Below are 19,957 nucleotides of genomic sequence, written 5' to 3'. Positions count from 1 at the left end.
TATGAACCGGTACAAAATGAAATACCATGAGAGCAACAGAGCAGTGGGTTAATGGGAAGTGTGAGGCTCACTGCATGTAATCCTCCTGCTGCAAAATACCTATTTTAAACCGTTGATCATCTTTTACTTAGAAAACCCTTCTTGCCACAAAATTTGCCAGATTTCCGGGGAAAGAAGTGTGAGCAGAGAGTGAAGCATATTTAACTTTCCTTTCCAAATGGCACTTGTTTAAACTTTTAGTTGCTAGACAGTAAGCGGTAATGCTGTCATCTGAGACTTACATGCACTGCAGTTAAAGTATCAGTAAATACAGGGATGCTCTAAGGGCTGGACTAGGGAAGCAGCAGCGAGCAGGCAGGGGAGCCTGAAACACGTATGCCATAGAAGAGGGGCTGCAGCAGTCCAGTTATTTCCAAAGCAGTCTGTGTCATGCCCTCATGCAATATTCCAGTCAATCTAATGCAATGCTTTTTTTTTTTTTCTTCATTAACTTCTAACGCAACCTCCCCATCTGCAGAATTAATCACTTCTGGAAAACTAGACAATATTTTAGAAACAACAAACTACTGCTTTCGTCCCTAGCAACTTTTTTTCAGGCCTGTCAGTTCCACTTCAGTTCATTGACCATGCTCACAATCTTGCAGATCCCATTTATAAACTATATATATCAATTGCATCCACGCTTAAATAATTTCTACCTTTTTTCAAAAGTGACAGCTTAACTGGCCTCTGCCCACTAGGATATCCTAAAATTGAGACACTCACATCTCAGGTGAGATTCCCAGCAGCACATTAGGGTGCTTTCAACCCCAGGTTTGGAAGCTGGTTTTTGATGGGTTTGAGAGCTGGCTGTTATTCCCAGGGTATTTCCCTGCCTGGCTAGGCACTGAGCTAGGAGAGTGCATGCTTCAGGCTCTCAGTTTGGAAATCCCTGTTGCCTGTACTGGGCTGTGAAACCGTGTGGTGTGGTCACCCCTCAGCATGGCCTTCGCAAAAGCTTTTCATCGTGGGTGGCCAGAAGTCGCCCCTTCCCCAGGAGAGCCCGTATCTCTCCCATGTCTGTCTCCCACTTGTCTCACTCCCTGGGTGGGAAAAATCACAAAAGATGGGTGCCTCAACCTCCTGCCCTCATTCCCTCTGTACGTGCACTTCCCCAGCCCCACTTTCCTGGAGACCACAGCAAAAGCCTCGCCTATGTGCAATTCTTCAATCATCTGCCTGGGTTATATCTTTATAATATCAGATTTTAATAGAGTAATACGGTGAGGTCATTGCAGCCGGCTGCTCTTTTATTTCAGCCCGGTCACTATAGCAGCGAAGGTTGAAACAAAACATATAGTTCACCAAAGCAAAGTTTCCTGGCTGATGGCATTCATTTTTCTTTATGAGCTGACTTTGGAAGGCAACGGAGCGGCAGCTAATGGAAACTCCAATGTCTTTCTCTCTCCCCTGTCTGCTCCTCCGTCTCCGCAGCAATCGAGATAAAGGTTAGACATCTGGTTTGGATCTGCTCTGTTTAACTGAAGAAAAGACAGGCTCCTGCCGTCTCATAAATCATCCCACAGCTGGAGTGCAGTCCCAGCTATTTGCTGGGACTGTTTATCCCGCCACGTCCAATTTAGCCATGGATTTTGCTTTTGGAAAGGCTGCACTTCCAGCAAGCTGCCTGCTGCCATTTTGTAAGCAGTCCCCAGCTGCTGGGCTGGGCTCTGGGCGGGTGGCAAGGGCTGAGAAATCCTCATAGGTTTAAAATTATCTCGGGATTTAAAGCCATCCCGGATGCCAGCCTTGGTGGCAGGCACACTAGCAGTGGTCAACTCAGCTTGCGGGAATGTCACTCGCTTACGGTGAGTCGGCTGTGAGATGCTGCTCCCTGGGAACGAACACCCTGCCCCAAAGAGCTTATGGACACACAGGGGCAGGAAGCAAATTATCACCTACAAAATCTAGCATCTTCCACATCCCCTTCTCACAGCTTATCATCTCCTTGTTACTCAGAGGTTTAATGATGTTAAGGCTGGGAGATGTATTATTTCCACCTCACAAGCAGGAGGCTGAAACAAGGAGGGACTAAGGGTAGGGTGATGGCCACACAGACAACCCGTGGCCGAGGCAATGCCCACGCTTATGTCTTAATTATCTGAACAGCCTTTCTCCAGGCTCAGCTGCTTCAAGTTTATCTGCATCTATGCTGGAGCACTTGGATACAGTCCTAATCTCCAGGAACGTCTGGTGTGGAAGGCACCCTTTTCCTTAAACTCTTGACCTTGCAATGTCAGCTCGGGCTGTAGGGCACTGCTTTGGTATGGCATTGCTGGAAAACCCACTTTAACCGAAAGAAGCTAAGCAGGTACATGGGTGTATATGTGTACATCTATATACTTTTAGACTGGCTTCTTTTATTGATGTAATAAACTTAATACTGGCTAATAAAATGTGTCAAAGCCACTTTGCCTCTCCTTGTAAAGGTTTCCCAAGAAGGCTATGATTAAATGCAAAGCTACAGCATTAAGAGAATTGAACAAAGCACTCAAATGTTGGTGCTTTCCTAAATTTAATGGTCTGGCTGCAATGCTTAACTCAGCTATGTGTCCTACCCTTCATTTTTATGATACTGTCAGTATTGTAATAGGTTATGTCTCTGCTCTGGTGTTGAACCCCGTGATTTTCACCAGCAGACTCATAGCTCACTTGCATCCAAGGGCAGCATGTTCATCCAAAACCCTCTGGGTTTCAGTTACAGCAAGTGGTACATGAGACTGGCTATTGCAAAAGCCAGGTAATAGTTTGTCCCAGAGGCTGTCCACTCTCACCCTGTAGGGCTGACGGAAAACCAGCGGGAGACAGGCACCATCCGATGATGATCATCAAGTCTCGTTTATTGGCAATTAGCAAATATCTTTTATACCGTTCGTAAATTAGCTCATACCTATTTGCAAAAGCATAGCTCATCCTTGGCTGGGAGGTAGATGCCAACTCCTCCCATGCTTATCTCTTGTGTTCAGCCTTGCAATTAGCAGTTACTTGTTTCTCACACTCCTTTACCGGTCAACAACAGCTGGGCCCAAGGTCGCTCCGACCCTGAGCCTGTCCTTCTACTTCAATGCCCGCTTTCTGCTAGCCGTTCCTGGGCTAGAGTTTCCCACATCTCCCCCTTTTTCTTTTGTTCCTTGAGAAAGGAACACGGCACTCATACTTCTTTCCATCATTCGTTGCATACATTGCGATATACAAGGGACACACATTAATATAATAATAAACAGTATAAATATTATTAATCCCATCTGCAAAATACTCTTGATCCCATTGCCAATGCCCCATCCATTAAACAAGCTGTTAAACCAATGCCATGGATCATCCTGTCTTACAGAGTCTACATCTAGTAATAAGTCAGATAATGCCTTTGATGTGGCATTTGTTTGCTTAGCTAGCCAACACCCTAGCTTGTTTAATGTCGTGAGGCTTTGAGCAACACCAACTCCAGGAGCCAAGAAGGAAACAGCTATGATCTTTGTAGGATTCCAAAATTCAGCTGTAGAGTCACAGTTATCCTCAAACTTATGAGTGCTCCTTTCGCTTCTCATCTTTCTATGATGTTGATAAATCATTGAAGTGTTAGGGGTAAGAAACGTTAGGCGACCTATAGAGCAAGGCCCTCCCTTTATATGTGACGGGATGCCAGGCCAAGCCCGATCTCCACAAATTAAAAACAAACCTGCAGGTAGCGCAATAGGCATATTGTTAGAGCGTGATATATTTACAGAGGTATAGTTACACCAAGCAGTAGCATTAAGAGAGCCCACAAGGGCAAGCTCTTGTGGTTCTGGGCCTACGGGGAGTACATCATCCCAGATATCATACTCAACAAACAGCGAAGGGGCGTCACGCCACTTAAAGGGAAGCTTCCGAGTTATATTATGCTGCTGTTGCAGCTCCGCTACGGACTGAGTAAAAGTCATAAAGGTTGCATTACTTAAAGGCACCCCAATAAGACATGTGATAAATGGGGAGTCGGGCATTGCTAGGCTGGCACAAAAGCTAGTTGTATTCAATGATCTAGCTAGCGTGACCCAGATATTTTCTCGTGGGTCAAAAACGTTAGGCACAAAGGCAGTGCTACATACACTTAAAAGGGCTAATACCCATAATTTCTGTTCAGCAGAGCTCATTATCAGTCCGCCTTGTATTCTCGGTCGAAACCAGACCAAACCTCGGGCGCTATGCACCCTCTGGGACCTTTGTTCCTCCTGGACCGTGGTTATTCACTGGTGAGTGCTGCACAGCGCTCCTCTGGGTTCCTTCCGCTGATCCCAACCGTTCAGGTGCCGCTTCGGCTGGTGCCGCGGTGGGCAACTGTTCTGCGTCGCGCTGTGTGGGGGAGGTGGCGGGTCTGGCACATCTAGCTGGAATCCATTGCGGCCCTGTAGGGGTAGAAACACAGAGATACCCCCTCCCCCAATATAAAACCTCCACAGGCCCTGACCATACACCCGTATGCGGGTCTTTGTATTTGACCCAAACTCAGGGTAGCTCCCGTTCGTCTTTTTTCTGTCTATAGTGAACGATGACAGCAGGCACTCCCTCAGAGCCAAATACACACAAATAGTTTAACACAAACAGTGCTTTTACCAGCCGCTCCTGCGGGTCTTTTATATCTGCATACTTTTGAACATAGGTTTTCAGCAACCCATTAGCTCGTTCCACTATTGCTTGACCCGTTGGGTTGTGAGGGATACCTGCAATGTGTTGTACTGACGCACCCACGCAGGAGGGTTATCGTGTTCTGCAAATAGGCATAAGTGATTTAATACAAACAAAACTTTTGCACAAACAAAACTTTTGCCATTCCAACACCCTTATCTTCTCCCCCTTTTTCTTTTTGCACTGAGTAAGTGCACCCAAAATGTGAGTAGAACCATGGAGTATGGTGAGATCGATGGGGAGATCGGGGTCCAGGCGGTCTACTGCTCTCTGGACGATCTCGGAGCTAAGACGTTGTATCATAGTGTGTTGTTCAGCAGTCGGTCGGACCGGCGCGGCAGGGTCAGTGCCCTTGAACATTGGGCGAAAAACTGAGAGTCACTGATGCGCCACCCAAGGTATTTCCATACCGATGAACGTTGAACCTTCTCTGCTGCTATTACTAGGTCGTGTAGCTGGAGCTGTTGCTGTAAATATAATTCTTGCTGTGCTGAGAAAGGTTGTACTTGCGCAAACAAGATATCATCCATGTAATGGTAAATTATAGTGTCCGGCCATTGCTGCCTCACTTCTTTCAATGCAGCATCTACGAAGAGTTGACACAGAGTAGGGCTATTCTGCATGCCTTGTGGCAATACTGTCCATCCGAAGCGTAAGTCAGGATCCTCTCTGTTGATTGCCGGTAATGTAAATGGAAATCGCTGGGTATCCTAGGGATGCAGCTTTGTAGTAAAAAAGCTGTCCTTTAAGTCGATAATTAGTAAATGCCAGTCAGTTGGTAGCATGGCTGGATTTGGAAGGCTAGGCTGTAAAGCCCCCATCGCTTGCATTTGCTGATTTACTGCCCGTAGATCATGTAACAGCTTGAGATGTCCTTGATCTAATTGTTGTTTTATTAATATACGGGCTTGTTGTAGACTTTCCCGTTTGAGCGGTCACTGCCCGACCCATACTGGCTCTGCTGTGAGCCATGTCAGTGGGATTGGGAAAGTCCATGTGGCAGTGACCCTCTTTGGTTACTGTTGAGAGTTTTTGGCTGGACCCAATGGGGCGAGAGCGGCACAAACTTGTTGCTGAACGCGTACCATTCCCTGCCCAACTTCCCTCAATGCTTCAACTAACATAGCTCGGGGGCCGGGAGGTACCCGACTCATGCGTTCAAGCATCACCTCAATGCCTGCGTCTAGGGGAAGTGTAATTAAAATGCTTTTAGTAGCATGGTTGGAGTTTTCCATAACGCATTGACGCAGCAATGGGCCCTTCATAAAAATTTTCCAATCAAGAGGATTATGGTGTGCTAATAAATTTTGATTGTTAGCAGGGTCCGGTTGATAGATGACAGGGAAAGCCTGAGCTAACAAATCGGCGGTCTCTAGGTCCCCGTTCTGTAATGCCTCTAACCCGATTTTTCGCCAGTCAACCTGGCTACACACAGCAGGCACAGAACGGTGACTAGACGTGCTCGGCTTATTTTCCTTCACCGGAGAGACTACATCACATAAATTTTCAATATCTTCACCTCCCTTTCCCAAGCTTATTCCTCCTCCGCTAGTTTCTACAGATGTAGATTTATCAGGGGCGGGAGGGGGGGGAATAAGGGGTTTTCGAGGTACGACAACTGGGATCCCCGAGAAGGGAGGAGAGAGATTGTCTAAGCCAATTCCAATCTTTCCAGCATTGGGGTCACAGCTGTCTAGCCGATCAGAGGCGGCTGTTGCTAATCTTTTTTCAGTTTTATATTTTTTCATACAGTTAATCACTTCCCGCCAAGGTTTCATTAACTTTTCCGCTGTCTTATCGTCATCTATCACCAAATCCCACAAACAATCATCATAGGCTCTCCCTTGTTTTATTCCCATATAAAAGGGGATCTCTCCTGTATCCTTAACCTTAGTCATAGCTGCTCGAGCAACTCTCATCGCTTCTCTACACTTCTCTGGTCCCAATAAAACCTGTGCCTCCGTTCTAAAGAACACTCCCAGTCCTAACAGTTCATCCAAGGTAACGCCTTGAAGGGGATCTCCCGGTGCCCTCTGGGTTGCAGCTGACACCTGTGCCTCAGCTTGCCAGTGAGCCTCCCACAGCAATCTTTGGTGTGGCGAAAAAATCAACTCGGCGAGCCCTTTAATATCGGCAGGCAACAAGACATGTGCAGTGAACAGATAGTCCAGCATTTGTCTTACAGGCTCACTCGATACTCCGAACTGACTAACAGTGAACCGTAATTGGGACAATAATTTCCAGTCTAACGCAGTAATCTCCGCCTGCAGTCCTCCCCCGGGATTCGGTCTATAAATTACCGGAAAAGCGAGAGTACCACCGGCTTCAACTAGTTCAGGATCACCCTTTTCTGCCCCCTCCCGTGCTAATGCCGCCCATGCCCCTCGCCGCTCCCGTGCAATGGCTTCTGCTAAGTCAGATTCCGCTCCAGGCATCGGCTCATGGCCTAGGCCGGGAGCCGGTACCGTTGCGGGCTGGTTATTCGCAGTAGCGGGAGTTGCGGGTGACGAGGGCAAGTTTGAGGGGTCTGCCGGCCCAGGGGGCAGGTAGACAGTTGAAACCACAGGCGGGCCCGGGGAGCTAAGTCCCCAGTCTGAGCCGTAGCTCCGATTTCGCTCTTGAGCTGAGACAGCTTGCTGCACAGCTTGCTTTTCTGCTTGTATCTGCAATAACTCGTTATGTACTACCTTCCATAGCTTACTCATTTTCTTGGCAGTTTTATCTTCCTCTAACACCGCCTCCCACAAACTGTCCCTCACCTTTCTCCACTCTGCCAGTTCATGCACCGTATGTGGGTTTACAAAGTGTCCCTTCTCGCATCCCCAGCTTATCAACAACGGTAGTTCTTTACGTAAATCTATACCCTTAATGTTACGCCTCTCTAAAAGAGATGTAAAGAAATCATATGCTGCTTGCCTCTCCATTGTGCTCGTCGGCGCCGTTGCAGCTCCCAAGGTCTCGGCAGCACGTATCGGCTGAGCCCACCTATGTGGTCGCCCAGGGCACGCAGACTGAGCCCACCTATGTGGTCGCCCAGGGTACGCAGACCAGCTGCGCTGTCTGTTTTGCCGTCCCTCTGCTTGCAGGACCCGAACCCTACGCTGGACCGTCCGTGGTATCGCGTCAGGGTCACCATTTGACGGAAAACCAGCGGGAGACAGGCACCATCCGATGATGATCATCAAGTCTCGTTTATTGGCAATTAGCAAATATCTTTTATACTGTTCGTAAATTAGCTCATACCTATTTGCAAAAGCATAGCTCATCCTTGGCTGGGAGGTAGATGCCAACTCCTCCCATGCTTATCTCTTGTGTTCAGCCTTGCAATTAGCAGTTACTTGTTTCTCACACTCCTTTACCGGTCAACAACAGCTGGGCCCAAGGTCGCTCCGACCCTGAGCCTGTCCTTCTACTTCAATGCCCGCTTTCTGCTAGCCGTTCCCGGGCTAGAGTTTCCCACATAGGGCAATTATAGTATTGCCCGAAATCTCTGGAGTTTTCTGGGAACAGGTTAGAAAAAACTTTACAAGGCTGACATAGGTCAGGTTGCCCCTGCCTCAGATACCTGCATAAAGTCCAAGCAAGTCTTGGATTTAATGATTTGTCTTCAAGTCCTAATGCTAGTTCCATCGCAGGCAGCAGAGCCACCAGCCTTTATGTTACCAGCGACCCTCCTCACAAAGTGGTTGACACTAAGGTTGCCCAGAGGAAGCCAGAAAGCCCTACATCCCCTCCCGCATCCATATCTCCTTTTAGGAGTGCGTCCTGGTTGTCTAAATGTGGGCCCCTGCTGCAAGTGAAGATGCTCGGTGTTGGAAGACATGGTAAAGGTTATGGCGACCCCACATGCATTGTGCAACTGGTGCCTGAGGGTTTCTGCAATGACACAACATGCCTAGATGTAGGCAACGGTATCCCACCCATATTGTCTATATTGATGGTCAGACCTTCCTAGCATTGCTTTGGGGTGCCTCAGGGCATGAGTCCCGCAGGCGAGTTATGCTAGAACATGTGGCCAGGCCTAACCAAAAGAATACATAAGCAGATCAGAGTAGGAGGAGGATGCCAGGTTACCCTCTCCACTGATGCTGAACTTTTTTACAGTATGCCTTGGCAATTAGCAGAAGTGATGTAACTGTTGTGGTCTACCAATAAGAGGTGCAGTTTATAGGGAGCAATACTATCTTTTATTAGGCTATTGTGCCTCAAGAAAGCAGGCTTTGAGGCATGCAAGTCTTGCTCGGGCCACAGCCTGAGGGTTTGAGAGCATCAGCCCTACCATGGGACACGTGCACCAGCGGCTTGATCAGGGCTCATGCCAAAAGATGGAGAGACTTACTAAACAGCATTAGACCACAGAATGGGATTTCGCCAGGAGACTTTGCTTCCAGTGGAGCTCTTTTCTTTCACAACATGCCCTCAGCTTATGGGGAAATGCTGGGCTTGAGTCAGCTTTTATTTCTTTGCCGTCTCACTGTCAGGCAGGGGTGGAAGACTGACACCGTATCTTTCAAAGCAAAATCTTGGGTGTTTTTGATGCAGGAGATTTAGATGGGATGGCTTCATTAAAATGTCCTGCTTAAAGGACTGTGTCCTCTGGATTACAGCACATACATCCATCATGTCTGTCTTGAGGTCATCAACACATTGTCTATATTTTATTTAGGATGCTGCAAAGAAATAGTTTCGCAAGAGGATGGGAACTGTTTAAACAAAGCTAATTTGTCTGTAGAAAAAAAACAGATTAGGGAAGCATCCCCCTCCCCTAACATTGGGGTTTTGGTGACCGGGGTGGGGGTGCCAGCCAGATCCACAACACACGGATGCTAATAAATGGTGAAGGCCACCCCAAAATCAGTGGGGTGCAGATATCGGGGCTAACCATCGGCAGCCAGGAGCAGAGCATGCTACTCAGGGCTCTGCTGGGCCCAGCTGAGCTATTTTTACTCCTGGTCTGGTCCCACAGCCACGCTGGCAGATGCGCTCCCAGCTGCAGATGACTTCCATGTGTAACCCCGTGCGGCCGCTGGCTGGGGGCCCGGGGTGTAACGTGCTTCCTTAAAAGGCTTGAGAGAGGCGACTGCAATGCCCCATGGCCCCAGGGATGGGAGGGGATTGGGGGGGGCCCTTCCCAGGCCACCCGCTCCCCCCCGGCGTGACACGCAGTGAAAGCCCAGGCTGCGCCTTCACATCCGGGAGCACTGCACGGTTCATCAAAAGCAGCTTTCCTGGGAAACAGATGCTGCACCAGCACTGGGAAAACCTTTAATGCGCTGCAGAAGGGTGGGAGGCTGGAAGGAAGGATGATTCCTGGGTCACTTTAACCTAGCTGCAATTTTTATACCCTATGAGAGCAAGAAAAGGGTCTTCAACATGACCCTGTGCACAATGAAATGCAGGCCTGGCTCCGCTGTCCTCTGGAGCAGCTACAGCTGGGTACAGCCATTGCAAGAGCCACTTATAATAATAAATAAATAAAAATTACCCATTCCCCTCTTTTTTAACGAAGCCCTTGTGATGTGCTCAGAGAAGGTGCCAAATAAAGAGCTCAGCTTCCCAAGCTTGGTTGCCAAGGCTCAGCTCGTCCCAACTTGAGCTGTGTCCCTGCTGTCCCAAAGCCCTATGCAAGAGGCTTGGTACTGTCAGGAAATTTTGGGAGCTGGGCTGCTCCACGTGCCAGGAATGGCATAAAAGCTGAGACACCTGAAAATATACTTTCTCTCAGGGACAAATCCCTAGGGCAAGCAGCCCTATGTGCTCCCCTTGCCATATGGATGTGAAGTCCCGCTCACTCGGACAAGTCAAGGTGAGCCTCTTGGACCCCGTTGATGTTCAGCATTGAACAGAGAACCTGAAGTGTCTGGCCAGCTTAATTTAGTCTTGTAAATGGCATTTTGGAAGGCAAATCCTGTTGGGGGGGGCTGCTTTCAAAGGCATTGTGTACCACATGTGTGGAGTGTCTCACGTTATGGTCCCTGAAGACCCACCTGAAGTGCTTCAGAAAGTGGCAGCCCAAAATGTGGGGCAGGTGAGCACCAGGTCACCTTCTACTCGTGACAGTCCCACCCTGGCCCATGGAGGAAGGCACTGGATAAGCCCTAAATTGTAAACTTGTTCTCCTTTCCAATATTTAACCAATGCAACCCTGTAGTCCAGAAGTCAGTAAGTGCCCTCTCCCCTGTGGACCTGCTCTGGTTTTGGCATCCAGCTGCCCCTTCCATGGTGTATGCCTGCAAGGCTCACGCCTTCCTTCTCAGCACCTCCACCAGGCCATGGGAGGTGTTATCAACCCCCCACCTGCAGACCACAGCTGAGGCCCGGGGACATTTAGGACCTCAGCCCTACAGCTTAGAGCTGCTCTGTGCCCTGGGAGGGGTGTGTGGGGGTGAAGTTCACCTGCTTCGTGCTGTTAGGCGGGATTTTTGGAGGGGCAGGGAAATGTGCATTGTTTCTGTGAATTTTAGCTTCTTTGGGTGAGCTCAGATACAGACAGGAATACCCTGGGGTAAAAATTCTCATGGCTATGGACAGAGAAGGAGACACCCAAAAATGTCGATGGGGTAATTGAGCCATGCAGGTTAGAAGGGATGTCCAGATGCCTCTGGAACAACACCCCACTCAAAGCAGGGTCAGCTGAGCCCAGGTTGCTCAGCGCCTGGTCCAGCTGAGTTTAAATTCCTCCAGGATGGAGATTTCACAACTGAGATCTCTACTTCCTCCTTTTTCCAAGCTGGAAAATTCCAGGTTAACTGTAGCACCTCAGTGATGCCCCCCTGAATATCCATTCTGCATCCATCCTCCCTATAAGGACCACTCGTATTTTCCTCCAAAGGAATGGTTTCCATACCCTGGAAAATTACTCCACTGGTGCCCACCATGACTTTTACAAAGACAAAACCATGAATTTCTCAAAACATCCATTAGACTTTATTTAAAAGTTCTTTGTATAGACTTCCTGACACAGAATCCACAATAAAAATAAAATCCCCCTCCCACCCACTGCCCCCCCTCCCCAAACTGCTTTGCTTTGCATTTTATAAAACATACAACATCAGAAGAATGCTGAAGGCATCCTACACCACAATTTAAAAATTTGTTAACTGAGGCCTTGGTCCCAGCAGTGCATTTGCATTCGGAAACCTTGCTTCCTTTTCCTTGCTAGATTGTTTGGCCACCTATGTTACAAATGCATATAAGAGGTCTAGTTTGAAATCTAATCCAGCAAAAGGAGAAAAAAATAAAAGGAAGAATGAAAAATTGAACTACTTGTTTATCAGAATTAGCTAGTCTTTTACACAAAGGCTTCCCCTGTAAAGTTATGCTCAGTTATGAAAACGATAAAAGCAAGCGTGTAACAGTTGCAGTGAAAGTATTATAACTTTTTTTTTGTCTCATTTTTATGTTGCCTTAGACAGGCAGACTGCCGGAATCAGAAAGAAAGGGTAATTTAGAGACGTGTTCAGGCACAATAACAATCTGCAATTAGGTAAATATTCAGTAATGTTGAAGCTATACAATATAACCCGGACACATGTAGCACTCAGTCCACAAACAGTTTAGCACCATATTGATAGGTCATGCAGCAAAACACTTTCTTCAAGGTTTGCTTGGAAGTTAAAAGCATGAGATAGTACAGTGCAAGGTAGTCTATACCCTTAGCTTCTATAGGGGTAAGGTGGCAACGGCTGATGCTCCTGGCTGTCTCAGAGGTATGTGTTGACAGGTCGCTGGTTTTATGTTCCTATCGTCGTCACCACACCAGGGTTGATGTTACCTGGAAAGGTTTGATGGAGAAAGAGAAAATAAATGAGGTATTTTCATGTATGGGAAGCTGTGCAGAATATTGAGGGAAGATAAATGGAGTTAATTGCCAGGACTTGCTATAGAGTCCAGAGCACCACAACCAAGCTCACTATGGCCATGCACCGGACTGGAAATGCCAGGGACTTGGCTGGCCCCCTCTCCAGCCAGGCATAAGCTACTTACCAGGGACACAAACTTTTTCACATTCTTTCTGAGTGTTAAATCTGTTCTCGTTGCCTCCACAGCCACCGTACCAGAACCGGGCACAGCTCTTGGTCTCAGGGTCGTAATACCATTTCAGCACAAAGTTCCTGCAGGTCCCCTCGTCTTTTTGCAGCCGGCAGATATCTGTGACTGTGCATAAAAGCAGGAGCAAAAAGGGTCAGAAGTAACACTCCTGGCTGAAACGCAGTCTGAACATATGTGCATGGTAGAGAAATGCCTGTGAGCAGGGCTGGCATGCAAGTTCAGACAGGGCAACCACAGCATAGCCTTTGCACGCCTCCTGTGACTAAATCCCATCTCTTAGTTTGCAATGAGAATGTCTTTCTTTGGATGTCTTTGCCCAAGAGGACACCAGCCCTCATCCACAAGCCCTCCGCCCTGTTGCTGTCATGCAGCCATGGAGATGAAGGAAGAGAGATGCATAGCAGCGCTTGTCTGCAAATCCCCTGGATTTGCAGGAAATGAGTTGGCACATCTCAGAACTGGGAGAGGACTGGCTAGGCTGCAAGGGAAAAAAATATTTGCCCTATCATTTTCCTATTAAAAATACTGGCTTCCTCTAAAAAGAGAAATCTTCTATGTGAAGATGCTCCCGGACCTACCATGCACTGCCCTGTGGCATCCTGCATCCCTTGCTGGGTGAGCAGGGAACAAAACAACAAAGTACCTGGATGTGTTAAAATGAAATTGTCAACTAAATAAAATAAAAAGTTAAAAAAAAAAATCCAATATTACCCACTAATTTACCATCAAGTCACAAACAAGGCATCCCCTACAGATGGGTGCAAAAGTAGTTCATGCCACTTCTGCTCAGCACAGCATAACCATCAGCCATCATAGTTAGTCCTGGAAAAGCCTTGTTACCATGGCTCTGAGTCAGGCAGATCCCAAAAATTTCTGGTCTCACACTCATCGCTGCCACTTATCAGCCGTGCAGCTTCAAGCTGCTGTTGACCAGCCTTGGGCATGAGTAAAACTCATTAAGTCACCAGTCAAACAAGTACCAGTAAAACAGCCAGCACTGAAAAATGAATGGGGGTGAGGGGGAGTCAGATGGGCCAAATGTGGAGTGCCTCTTACTAGAGAGGTATTTGCAACCAGGACCTCTTTTTAAGTTAAAAAAAAAGTATTTTACCTTTCCCCCCCCCCCCCCAAAGCAAAGATAAATCAATGTGTACACGGCATACCGGCAATGACTGCTAGGGAGATTCAGGTCTTGAAGATAGCTTCTGAAAATCTTGTCTTAGGATCATGCTTTTTGTATACCAGGTACCAGAAATAAAGCTATTTAAAGGACTGGTCTCTTAAACTGTGGTTAATTGTCACAAAATACAAGGTAATATATAGTGAATACAGGAAAGAGTATATAGATATAGGGTGAATATATGAAAAGGTGTATTTGCAAACAAGTTTCTTTGAGGTCTGATGAGAGCAAAGGCATGCTAAAGTTTTGATGGGAAGACGGGCGCAGAAGACTTGCCCTGAAATCCTGACTAGAAAGTAGGTCTGGCAATTACCCCTAGGCAATAAGAAAGCCCAGGAGGCGGGTTTACTTTAAAGGAAATTGCAGCTGGTCCTGGCAGCTTCCCAGAGCCCAGGAATGCTGCAGTGAGGCTGGGATGCTCCTGGGGGAGAAGGTGGAAATGCCCAGGCCAACGTCAGGCATGCTTCTGGGCAGAGCCAGCCAAATGTCTAAACTCTTTCTGCCCGCTCATTTTAATTGCATTTTTCCTTCCGTGCCATGTGTGACTGATCAGATCACTGCCAGAACAACACTGTAGTCAAAGAGATCAGACTCAAGCAGTTCACGCTGCTGCAGTCGTGAAGGAGATTGGATGCCTTGTTTGAACAGTGGGTTTACTGTTTAGATAGGAGGAGCTGGGAATATGTCCTTTACAAGAGAGGAGACATGTCTGAAAGGACACTCCTGCCCATCACCCTGTTCTAAATGTGGCCTTTTGAAGCATGATTTCTTTTTTAATCTGTTTTTCCTTGGAATTTGAAATCAATATTGACCTTCCAATTCAGCTTTGGTTTTGGGTTCCTACAGCCAAACACTTCCCATACCTTTGGCAGGTTCTTTGCCTTTTATTAGTTGGATTTTTTTTTTTCAAAGTCCATTTCCCTTTTTTCCTGTCTTCCAAACCACTGAAAGCCAGCAGATATGAATACAAGAATGACTCTACCTCAAACCCTGTGCACCCTTTCAGGAATCCAATCAGTAATTTAGCTGATTGGTGGTATAATACAGTATATCTCTATATATAATTAAATAATAAAATAATTAAAGATTCTCATAGCATTTAAAAGGCTACAAACTGGAGCTGGGTCTGGTGCGTGTTTTTGCACCCAAAGAGCCCTAATGTTCAGGAGACCAACTCATTTCTCAGTGTTGCACCTGGCTATGGTACCTGCTATGGGCTGAACCAAGAGCCCAACCCAACACCCAGCATTTTAAAAGCTAAGCTGCACATGAACTCCCATGTCTCTTTTTTCCTGGTGGATTCAAGCTCTCATTTGCAGAAAAAGGAAAGAGAATAAAGTGAATAGAGCAGGGGACCCTCGTGGGGCGGCCAGAGATGCGAGCATCCCTCCAGGGCCTCTCGGTTGCTTTTCTTGACTGTCTGCCCAGGGCAGAACAGTGCCAAGCTCATGAAATATCACTTTAGCCTGAACAACAGTTGCTGGAAACATCATCAAGGCATGTGATGATGATCAGAAGGGACTGGTCTATGCAATGGGGCTAGCAGAAACATGTGCCCTCTGGAGAAAACAGATCAGGGAGGCTTCCCTGCTCTGCGAGGATGAAATCCTGCTCCAGATCGAAGCTACAGGTTTCTGCACAAGCCACATGCTGCTTCCTCTGGCTGAAAAGTCCTCAAACTGCAACCAGTGGCTCTTTGTCCATGATGCCCTTCTGCAGCCCAGAAGCAGCTTGCAATCTCCTTTTGCAAGCAGCTGCTGTCCCAGGCATCTCCATGGCTGGTGGTGGCCTCCTCCTCACTGGCCTGCATGTTTTGGCAAGGGCACCCACAGCTGGACTCAGGCTACACCACTGCCAGTGACAAAAATTCCCAAGTCTGATTTAAGGACCCTAAACTACACCTAAGGAAATCAAATGGGTGGGAGAGGGCCTTAATTTGCCTCTTCAAACTCAGTCATGCCCCTGTGAGGATTAAAACCCTGCCATTAGGTACCAGAGCTCACTTCACTCCTAGGTTTCCCTCCCATCTCTGCAAAGGCCCTGAAACACCACTAGGAGAGGGAGGCTGCTATGATAGCAGGACTTTGCTGGGGTCAGATTCCCATCCCCACCCCTTGCTGAACCAACACAAGTCACTGCTATTCTCTACTTCCTTCCCAGGTCTGAAAGAGGCTTGCAAACACAACCCTTTAATCTCAGGAACTGCTTGAGGAGAGGAGATTGTTGCCATTTTCCTGTGGGCTCCTCCCTCAGCTTTGATTTTTATCTTTTGGTGCAAAGGGAAAACATCTGCACGCAAGACCCAAGCCCCATGGAGTACTTTTCCATCAAGTGTTTTGGTTACCGGCAGTGAAATATTTGCAATTCTTTGCATCTCAGCGAAGGCACATTGCTGGTGACATTGGTTAGTCATACAGTAATAACAGAAACTGCTTTGGGACTGTGCCACGCTCCAGTTCAGCAACCCCTCGCTTCTCACGAAACCCAGTGCCTGATTTTGCCATACAGCTGTGGTTCGCACTCAGGTTGTGCAAACGCAACATGTCCTGGTGTGACAACATGCATGCAAGATGACTTGCTCATGCAAAGCAGATGGTAGGGCATGGTCATGTCAAGGAGCAAATGAAAACCAAGTCTATACTACTGATGATCTCATATTGGACAAGTTTGGATGCATGCTATGAAATGGTCAAGGTGAAATAATGGATTTGCTTTGGTTTGTGATTTTCTTTTTTTTTGTTGGGTGTTACCTGATGATAATCTTTTCTCAAGGGGTGGCTGCTGCATGGCTTTCTCAGCTGCTGCTGGAGGAAAAAGTGCGTGGGTTTGGATTTTAGATGATGTTTTCTCTCTGATCCAAACATTATTTGACAATATGATAAAGTGCAAAAGGATTAATCGCCATGTGGTACTTACATGGTTTTAAGCATTTGCTAATGCACTCAGCTTCGGCCTCAAATCTATTGGCATTACCACCGCAGCCACCATACCAACCCTGGCTGCAGATCTTGTTTTTGTAGTCAAAGAACCACACAATCTGATAGTTCTTGCACTGCATGCCCATGTCAAAGTCCAACAAGCAAGGGTCTGGCCAATCTGCATGTCAAAAGGTGCAGAGGTTGAGTGACTCTGAAAGGGTTAAAAGCTGAAAAAGCAGATATTGAAAAGAAAAAAGGAAAAAGCCCGGTACAGGACTGGTGGGATTTCCTTGTTCTGTTATTTCTGTTGCTGAATGCAGACCTTCCCCAGCTTCCAGCTTGTCTCTCCCTGCTCTTGATTTCGTCATGCATCCAAGCCCCAAGTCCCTGGGCTAAGGTGGTGGGAGGCCCTTACTCCCTGCTGGTGCATGCAGGATCAGGCCCTCACACAACTCCCCCCCATCTGTTTTCAAAGCTATTTGTCTTGGCAGTAACCTTTAATCCTTAAGTGTGTTTATTTTATCTCTAAAGGGGAGACACACCTGGTAGAATTTAAAGCTTGATAAGGATGTAAACATACGTTCCTTTACTGCCCAGAAATGATAATTTAGGTCCAAATCCCAGAGTATTTATCAGCAAAGATAGGCCAGTCGTGCTAGCCGTTGCTTTGCCTATACAAGGAGGGCAGAACTTGGAACTTCCTTGGAGGTCTATCAGAAGATTTATGCATCGGTCTCTCCCGTTGCACAAAGAAATAGAGAAGAATAAGCTAAACAACCCATCCCAAATCCCCTGCCCTGTTTACTGACTGTAGCCTGTTGAAAAACTTCGGATTAGCATCCTTGGGGAATGTTTGTGCCAAATCGCCAGCTGCCATAAATCCTCGGGCAGATATGTTTGCTGCAATTGAGTCAACAAGAGGAGCTGAGATTGAGAGGTCTGCGTGGAAGCACAGAGCGAGCGTGCAGCACACCCATTTTCCTTCGGGCAGACCTACAAAAGCCTGCATACCTCGTTTCCAGAAGGCTGACACACAAAGAGTGTGTGAAACAAAGCCAGTGGGGTGCTTGTCACCCGGTGGGGACAAGCCAGGGAAAGGCTTCAGAGGGGGTGTCTGCACTAGGGAGAAGGACCAAGTGAGTGGGAACACATGGGAAAGGTGGGATGATGGGAAATGCAGCAAGGCAGAAATGAGATAGTCCTTGCCCAGCACAAGCCCTCGGCCCCTCCACTGCAGCAAGCTCCAGTGGTACCACCAGCCAGGCATGAGGTCCATGCTCCTCCTTTTCAACACGAGCAGCCAGATCCCAACAGCAGCTTTGCATCTTTTGTTGGCTGAATGCACTGAGCAGCAGCATCTCCACATGCTCTTAAATCACCTCAGGAAGAAAATGAGCCACAGTGCAAGCAAAACGCTTAAAGAAAAACATGAGAGTGATGATTCAGGGATGAGTTTTGGATGCCAGATCCATACTTGGTGCCTGCAACAGGGCTGTGCTGCATAATGAAGGCTGAAAGCCTGTCCAGATCCTTGGAGGAAAGGTTGCAGGCTGGCACTTACAGTACAACAGAATGTAATAGCGCCGCTATGAGCTTGATGTCAACAAAAGCAATGAGATGATGTTTTAACAGCTACAGTGATTACGGATTACTATCACAGGTTAACGGGATTAACCTGTAGGAGCTGACAGCTTGCTCAATAAATTGTTTACTATGTACACCATTGGTGGCAGAGAAACAGGAAATGGGCAGATGGGTGAAATGGGAGGGAGGCTACTATTAGCCAAATTTATGCAAATGTTGACACTAACTCCCCTGCAATCCCTGACTGTTGGTCAAGCCCTTGTTGAGAGCTGTGTGTCCAACCATGGAGCCAAGACTTATTATTTGCCCCAAATGGGGAGTAAGAGTGCAAACAAGCATCAGGTGATGTTCTGCATCTACACCTGCATCTGCGCATGCCAGAGAGGCCATGGGGCACAGCCTGTCCCTGAAGAGCAGCCAGTGCTTGGGCCCTGGCTCATGTCCCGTCCTTGCAATGGCAACAGAACCTTGTTTGACTCTCCCATGAAGACACAATGACTTCGGGGGCCTCTGGATCCAGCAAGGGGCAAAGACACTAATACAGGACACAGGTCTGCCTGGACAAGGCTGTCATTTGGCTCATAATCTGCTGGGTCTGCAAAGCAAAGGACTCACAGATCCTTTGGTCCCAGCAGGGCTCTGAGAAAGGCCAGGTTTGGGAGCAGGCAAGGGGAAGACCAGTGCAAATGGCCAGGCTCTTGTTGAGGGTCCTGGCAGAGTCCCCCAGCCCAGCACTCCCACCATCGTGCATACTCACTGCTCTCAGGCCCTTCCAGTGGCTCGGTGTTGAGCATCATGTTGGCCAGGGACACCTTGGGCTGTGCTGGTGTCTCTGTGGGGGAAGAAGCAGCAGGGTCAGCCAAGGGGAAGGGGATCTGCAGCAGTGCCCTTGGCGCAACCATAAACAAACTCACTGGCCCCAGCTCCAGCATGGGGGATGCACACAGTCACAGGAATTGGGTCTGGATCTGTTTACCCTAGCACATACATTTCAGAAATGTTTATTGGAGGCAGCTGATGGGATGAGTAATCCACAACCGCCCAGCCGCACTGGGACAGGTTCGCCTTGCTTTCCAAGCCGGCGGCTCTGCTGCACCATTGGGCTCATCCTTATGGGTACTTTTAAGGAACATCCCCAGGGCCCCACGCGACTCTGCTTTGCATGGCCCCTCCTCACCCCACAGCGTGCAACCGGAGGGCTCTGGAGGAGCAGATGTGGTCCTCTGCAGCCAGTTTAGCTTTGCTCCTCTGGCCTTAGAGAGGGCAGGGGAAAAAGTCATCCTCCAGGGTATCAAATAGTCCATGATGGATCTTGTCTTGTTCCCCTGTAGCTCTCAAGGACTGTCCAAGCATTGCATGCCTTTCCTTGACCACCCTTCTCCCATCACAGCCTCACATCCCTCTAGGTACTATGTTGTTGAGGACTGTCACCAGGGGAAGAAATCCCTTGTGATGGAAAGAACATGGTTCATATTGTATCATATCGTGTATGACTGCACCATTCTGCATCATGCACCTTTCC

At 47.8% G+C, this 19,957-nt stretch overlaps 1 protein-coding gene across 10 annotated transcripts in view; it reads right to left on the bottom strand.

The window, feature by feature from the left end:
* Nucleotides 1-11,683: 11,683 nt before the first annotated feature.
* COL6A3 (collagen type VI alpha 3 chain) overlaps nt 11,684-19,957 on the bottom strand; it is a 62,960-nt gene continuing 54,686 nt past the window's right edge. For 5 of the 10 annotated variants that reach the window (XM_064452154.1, XM_064452158.1, XM_064452153.1 and 2 more), the window contains 5 exons: nt 19,193-19,267; nt 16,850-17,029; nt 16,684-16,737; nt 12,688-12,858; nt 11,685-12,475 (listed from right to left, as the gene is read on the bottom strand). In XM_064452154.1, coding sequence (XP_064308224.1) covers nt 12,435-12,475; nt 12,688-12,858; nt 16,684-16,737; nt 16,850-17,029; nt 19,193-19,267 — 521 coding nt within the window. In that variant the 3' untranslated portion in view covers nt 11,685-12,434. Of the gene's footprint in view, nt 12,476-12,687; nt 12,859-16,683; nt 16,738-16,849; nt 17,030-19,192; nt 19,268-19,957 lie in introns of all 10 variants that reach the window. The other 5 variants (XM_064452160.1, XM_064452161.1, XM_064452155.1 and 2 more) reach the window with 4 other exon arrangements.

Source organism: Phalacrocorax carbo, chromosome 5 (genome assembly GCF_963921805.1).
Source record: "Phalacrocorax carbo chromosome 5, bPhaCar2.1, whole genome shotgun sequence".
In the NCBI taxonomy this organism is placed as follows: Eukaryota; Metazoa; Chordata; class Aves; order Suliformes; family Phalacrocoracidae; genus Phalacrocorax; species Phalacrocorax carbo.
Note: the sequence above shows the minus strand (reverse complement) of the source record. Positions and strands in the feature narration are given on the sequence as shown.